Source organism: Mesitornis unicolor, unplaced genomic scaffold, assembly GCF_000695765.1.
Source record: "Mesitornis unicolor isolate BGI_N332 unplaced genomic scaffold, ASM69576v1 scaffold45876, whole genome shotgun sequence".
In the NCBI taxonomy this organism is placed as follows: Eukaryota; Metazoa; Chordata; class Aves; order Mesitornithiformes; family Mesitornithidae; genus Mesitornis; species Mesitornis unicolor.
Window position 1 is genome coordinate 1 of NW_010191222.1, and position 6,337 is coordinate 6,337.

General features: G+C 37.2%; 1 protein-coding gene across 1 annotated transcript in view; it reads left to right on the forward strand.

The window, feature by feature from the left end:
• Window positions 1–1,872: 1,872 nt before the first annotated feature.
• Window positions 1,873–6,337, forward strand: part of LOC104542383 (solute carrier organic anion transporter family member 1C1-like) — a gene marked incomplete at its 5' end in the record, with an annotated part of 13,963 nt that continues 9,498 nt past the window's right edge. Inside the window, 6 exons of the mRNA XM_010186668.1 lie at window positions 1,873–2,014; window positions 2,103–2,235; window positions 4,321–4,436; window positions 5,159–5,305; window positions 5,422–5,520; window positions 6,042–6,287. Coding sequence (XP_010184970.1) covers window positions 1,873–2,014; window positions 2,103–2,235; window positions 4,321–4,436; window positions 5,159–5,305; window positions 5,422–5,520; window positions 6,042–6,287 — 883 coding nt within the window. The remainder of the gene's footprint in view (window positions 2,015–2,102; window positions 2,236–4,320; window positions 4,437–5,158; window positions 5,306–5,421; window positions 5,521–6,041; window positions 6,288–6,337) is intronic.

Here is a 6,337-nt window from a genome sequence, read left to right on the forward strand (position 1 = left end):
TTCTGTGATTCTGTGATTCTGTGTTAAAGCCTTAGTGTTTATTGCTTCTGGCTGAGATGCAAATACTATGAGAACAAGAGTTCTTTTGACAATGATGTGTTTGGGTTTATTTTATGACTACTTCTTTGGCCAGCTTAATCTCAGATTAAATTCCAGAGGCTCAGTGGATTGCAATCAGGGATACATATCTTTCTATAAAGAAATCTGTATAATGAAAGATGAATGGAAAAAGTAGGCAATTGCAAGCTTCTTAAACATCCAAAATAGTTTGGCTCAAGTATCAGGCAAAGGTTGTTATGTTTTTAATTTTATATGACTCAAATTTGCCACCCATATACACCTGCAAAAATAGCTTCTGATCTCTCTGGGAGACTCACAGGATGAACTTCACCATCCTGTACATGGGCAATGCTGCATGACTGTGGGTCTAGTCTAACATTATGGCAATTGGAGTTTAACAGACATTATACTTTGGAGGTAATAAAAGGCAAACTGTTTTTCTTCCTCACCTTCTTCTTAAATGTTTTGTGTTTTATCTGGGGATTGCATTTTTGAAACAAAAATACCCAGGTCCGTTTTGTTGATCTTTTCATGCTGATCAGCAGTTTGTGATTTCAGCCAAAACCCCTGAGACCCCTTCTGGCATAAGGCAAGAAATGTGGTTCTCACAGACCTTTTGCCAACTGAGCTCAGGAAATACAAAACAGATCAGGATAGAACCCACATTTGTGAGATTTTTCTCTCCATTCTTTCAAAAAGAGTAAATAAATATATGTATTTTCAAGCTTTTACTTCTAGGATTGGCTTTACTCCTTACATTGGATAGAATTGCAAAGTCCAAATCTATATTTACTTTTGTTTACCTACCCAATATTTTGTTGTATTGGAACTTTTACCCAGTGAGCTGTAAGTCTATTTGTTTTTTAGACTATGTTGAAATAGTCAGATAATATTTAAACAAACTTAGCTTAACTTTTTATCAAATACATCTTTATTTGCAAAAGTCACAATGTGTGTTGGTGGAAGAAACTACAAAATTATAAAGAACATTAAGCTTTCCCTTATGGGATGTATGGTACACAGGCAACATAGCCATGATCCACACATTTCAAAATATATCATCTGAGACAGAGATTAACTCAATCAGTCTGTACCACCTTCCACATACTGGGTTTCCACATAAAAACTTGCATAAAGCCTTTATTTTGATGCCATGGCTATCCAGATGTTTGAGTTAGAACCAGTTATAAACTGGCCTAAAATAAGTGATGTGTGGCACAAGCAGAAGATAATGGGGGCTAAGATTAATTTTAGGTTGGTCTAGTATCAGTAAATCTATTCTGATTAGATAATTTACCTCTGCCAAATTTTACATGTCTGCAGCATCTAGAAATCCCACCATTTTGTCTGCTCAACACCAGGCCTCAGCTTTTTGGTAAATTTAACCTTGGGATGTCAGTAAAGTAAGTAGTCCCCAATGAGCTGTTTGCCAGATTTAAGTTCCATAGTCCATAGGATTTCTGCTTTGGAAAACCTCTGGCTAGCAATGAAGCAAAGATGAGGCTTTCTGGTCATTAATGTGGCTATTGCAAACATGAACTCTAAAGCAAGCATCTGCTCTCAGCACAGCAACTGGCACCAGCTCTCTCTACCAGTGAAAACCAGAGCAGGAACAGACATTGCTCAGAGACCACCCTGGCAACCCATAACATTAGGTTACATGAAAATTCACACGCAATGCTGCCACTGCAGCTCGAGAAACAAACATATACTGTGATAATGACTGTTCCACACAGTTTTAAACGTATTTGATCTGTCTGTGATCTGTTTCCCCACCTCTACTTCTCATTTTCTTTCTTAATCTCTCCTCAGGCATTTCTCGCTGCTTTATCATTCAGCTACTTGAGTAAAGCATTGTCCGGTACAATTATGAAAAGTTCCATCACTCAGATTGAACGAAGGTTTGACCTGACATCATCTACTGTTGGTTTTGTCGATGGGAGCTTTGAGATGGGTAATTGATATTCTGTATCATGCAGAAAACTGTTGAGAGAAATACAAGGCACAACATTTGGCAATAATTTTGTTTCATTATCTTCCAGGTAACTTGCTGGTGATTGCATTTGTAAGCTACTTTGGGGCTAAACTTCACAGGCCCAAAGTAATAGCTGTTGGATGCTTTATTATGGCTTTGGGAAGTTTTTTAACAGCAATGCCTCATTTCTTCATGGGATAGTAAGTACTACTCAAGATTAATTTGGGTAGCCTAACATTGGAATTGGATACTGTTTTTTGTTTTTTGAATGAAACTTGGTGAATATTCTTAGATTTCCAAAGGCCTGTAGAGCCTCACCTCAGTGTGCAATGAATCACACTTGACGCACACATACCACTGTTCATTGTATTTGGTTGGGAAAATATGGCATCTCTGGAGTAAAAGTTCAAAATCTTGAAAAAATCGGAGAATCAGAATGCTTTATTTTACAGTCAGAGTTTTTCAGAAAAGAGATAGAAGGAAATTATTTTATAAAGTCATTAGAATTCATTTTTTCAGAAAGAAACACTTATGAAAACCTTACGATAATTTACATTTGAGACGAAATATATTCTTTTGAAAGTCTTCAACCATACTAGTATGCCTGTGCTATTACTTTAATGAATTCTATACCCTTCCTGAAAGGTAAACTGTAAGAATACCTTATTTGGAAAATCAGTGTTAACCTCAGAATGTGGCATCATTGGTTGCTCATAGAGATGTCATGATCATGTAAGCAGGAAAGTCAAACCATTATGAACCACAGTAAGATTGTAAGGACTATAAAATCCACCTATATGATCTCCAGAATAAGTTTGTGCTGTTTTGAACAGAGTTTCATAGCTCTGAGCAGGTTACTTCTATTCTACCTGAAATACTACTTTATATATAGTAACAGGTAACTTTCATGTAAAATCAGGGATTCAGAGCTTATTCAGTGAAGAGATCAACCCACAGTGATGATCATTAGAAGAATACAACTTCTTGAAAGAAGAATTCAGAGCCTTGTTGTGTAAGATGAAGCATTTTGCTCTCCTGTGGCGAACAAAGCAACCTCTCAGCCTCACACAGAGCCTGCAGATGGATCAGTGCTGCCAGAACAGGTCCCAGGGTTTTTCCTGATCCAAATGCACATGGCTGGTTAAACTAATTTTCTCTGACTGGTCAAGCTAGTTTTTATTCATCTTATCCAGGCTCAGAGAATTACTGCATGTTGCTTATAAGTGATAATGTTTCCAGCCATAACTTTGACACAGTGATAGCATATTTATGTTGCTCTCTTAAATGTATTAGAATAATTTTAGGTATACCACTGTAAAAAGAAAACTGAAGAATACATTTTATTCATGATCGTGAATCTTGTACTTATATCAGACTTCCATTTTCCACTGCTTAATCCAAACTATGTATCTTTCTTGTCTGTGCTGGGAAGCTCATACAGTTTCTCATGAACCTGGGCCAGATATTTTTCTGCGAAACTGTTCTGGACTGTCCCTCCTGATGAACGCTCTTTGTTTCAATCTGAAAAATACGCCTGCCTGGTCTAACAGAGCCAGCCCAGTTCCTAGAAGCAGAATGTGTGCTTTACCATGTTGTTCCACTTAAGCTAATTGTACTTTGCACCCCAGCAGGGCTCATATCTGGGAAAAGGATCAAGCTAAATCAGCTGAACAGCTTCCAATACCTGAGCTGCTCAGCTGCCTCACTGCAGAATTGTCCTGCTCCCTGTAAATACAGATAAAGAGTGTCTTTTAGCCACTGACTTTATCCACTGGCTACTATACAAGTCTTTCTAAAGCCAACACAAAGCATCAGGCAAACAGGTACCACCTGAGGATGATTTCTCACTCCTGTCCTCCCTCATTACCCCAAAGTACATATCTAAGGTGAAAAGGGGAACTTACACACACATTCAAGAGATTCTCCTTTCTCCTCGGCTGTGGAGTCAGCATAGGAAGCTCTCTTGGACCTGACTCTAAATTTTGACACTAGAAGTTCAATCCTATCAGAATACTTTCAAAAGCCCTTTTGAATTTTCCAGATTAAAATGTTAAGTCTTCTAGACAGATGGTTCTTACTTTTACTTGTTCTTTATTTTAGTGTTTTGGTTTTCCAAAATGTGCTTAAATAACCTTCCTTTTCATTCCTTCAGTAGCACTTTGTATTGCTATTTAAACAAAGATGCCTTTCTCTTTAGGGGAGCAGCAGTCAAGTGGTTCCTGCCCTACTACGCTGGTATTTCCCTAGTGAACACTGCTTCTAAACCTACTATTGTGTGTTTTCAGTTATAAGTATGAGACAACATCACATACAGCTTCTTCAGCCAACTTAACTTCAAGCATAAATCCTTGTTCCCTACATCAAGATGTGAACCAAACCTTGTTGGAAGTGTCCCAATCAGGTAAGGAATCATAAGTGTAAGCACAAATAAAGGAGCTAGTTTTATCCTTGGTTGCAACTGGAGTAAATCATTGCCCCATGCAAGATGCTCAGTTAGATTTCTAACTTCAGTGTCTACCTGTCTGGGAACACTTCAACACTTAAATGCACTTTGTGCACCTTATTTGGAGAAGAAAAATCCAATAAACACAAATTATAAGGATCTAGATCCCCAGTTGCCTATGTTCACACTTCCAAATGACAATAAAATCACCTTAACACTGAAGGGGATGCTGAGACTGTGTTTGAAGGAATTCAGTTACACAGGACCTGGAGTTGGGGATATGGAAGAGACAGCATGATAAGACACAAAACTACACAGTGTTAACCAGAAATAAATGGAGATTTCTATGGTCTTGCTTACTCGTTGCTTTGCATGGGACATGCATGGGACATTTATGAAAATATCAACCTGCCATTTTATTTTACACACGTGTTTTTTCTGGTGGATGTTACTTATTGTATTTTTAGAAACTAAATACAGCAGAGGTGCAGGAAAGTGTTATTAAAAGACTATTAAAAGGCATAATGAGGTTGGCAGCATTTCATTAATCTTCTGTAAAGAAGGCGCTGTTAATACCTTAAATACTAAAGTATAAACATTTCATGTGTTGAATTCCCTATGATTTGACACTGTTTCCCATTCAACTGTTCTGTTACAAAGATGTAAACTCTTATCTGCAGGCTGTGAGAAGGAACCATCATCATATATGTGGATATATGTATTGCTGGGAAATATGTTACGTGGAATTGGTGAGACGCCAATAACACCACTGGGCATCTCTTATCTTGATGATTTTGCTAAAGAAGAAGATGTTCCTGTGTATGTAGGTAATCTCAACATGTAGTAAACTGAGAGATTCATAGTATAAGAGGTTGATCATCCTTTGCAGAAGAAAACGTTCAGCCATTAAAATACACTAGCATCTGCTTCATTATGTTTTCAGCATGTTTGCACACAATAGCCATGTTGGGCCCAATGTTTGGTTTCCTGTTGGGATCTTTATGTGCGAGGCTGTATGTGGATATTGGATTTGTGGATTTAGGTAAGCAAAACAGAGAAGTGAAAGTAAGCTAATACTTATTTCTAACAGGTTCCTCTATACAGTTGCATAAGTTTTTATTATATTAATTATATTATTATTATTTATATTTTGTTTATATTGATGTCATTATTTTTATTATATACTTGCAATTTTATTAAATTACTGGAAGCTTTTAGGGTAAAGACAGAATTGGACAGGAAACTTATTATTTAAATGTGTTTTAGGATTACAGGATCAAAATATGTGTTTGAATTTGAAAGTTAGTACCAAGACTTCTCACAGACCCAATCTGCTTTACAAAACTGGGATCTTAGTGAAAGGATTCTGATAGCATAGCAGTTTTACAGTTTTGGTGGATTACCCACCTTTTCAGCTGCATTTTACATTATTTACTATCTACAAAATGTTTGCAGTACTTTAAATACTTTTTGCCAGCCTTTGCTTATTCATATGAATTTTAGCAGACAAAAGATTCAACTTTTTTAATTTAAGTAACTTGTATCTGTTTCACTCAATTCTAGGAAGCATCACTATCACTCCACAGGATTCCCGCTGGGTGGGTGCATGGTGGCTTGGTTTTTTGATAGGTGGAGTAGCCAGTTTCCTAGCTGCTATTCCATTTTGCTTCCTGCCAAAAAGTCTGGAAAAGCCAGAGGAAGCCAATGTTGACAAAACCTCATACGGTCTCTTGGAAAACATGGGCACCATGAGGAAGACGCTTCCTCCTGCAAAACCTAAGTCAAAGAAGTGGTCTGTAATGCTGAAAGGCAAGTGTTTCTCATATTGTATAAAAGTGAAAGGTAACAGACACAAGGTA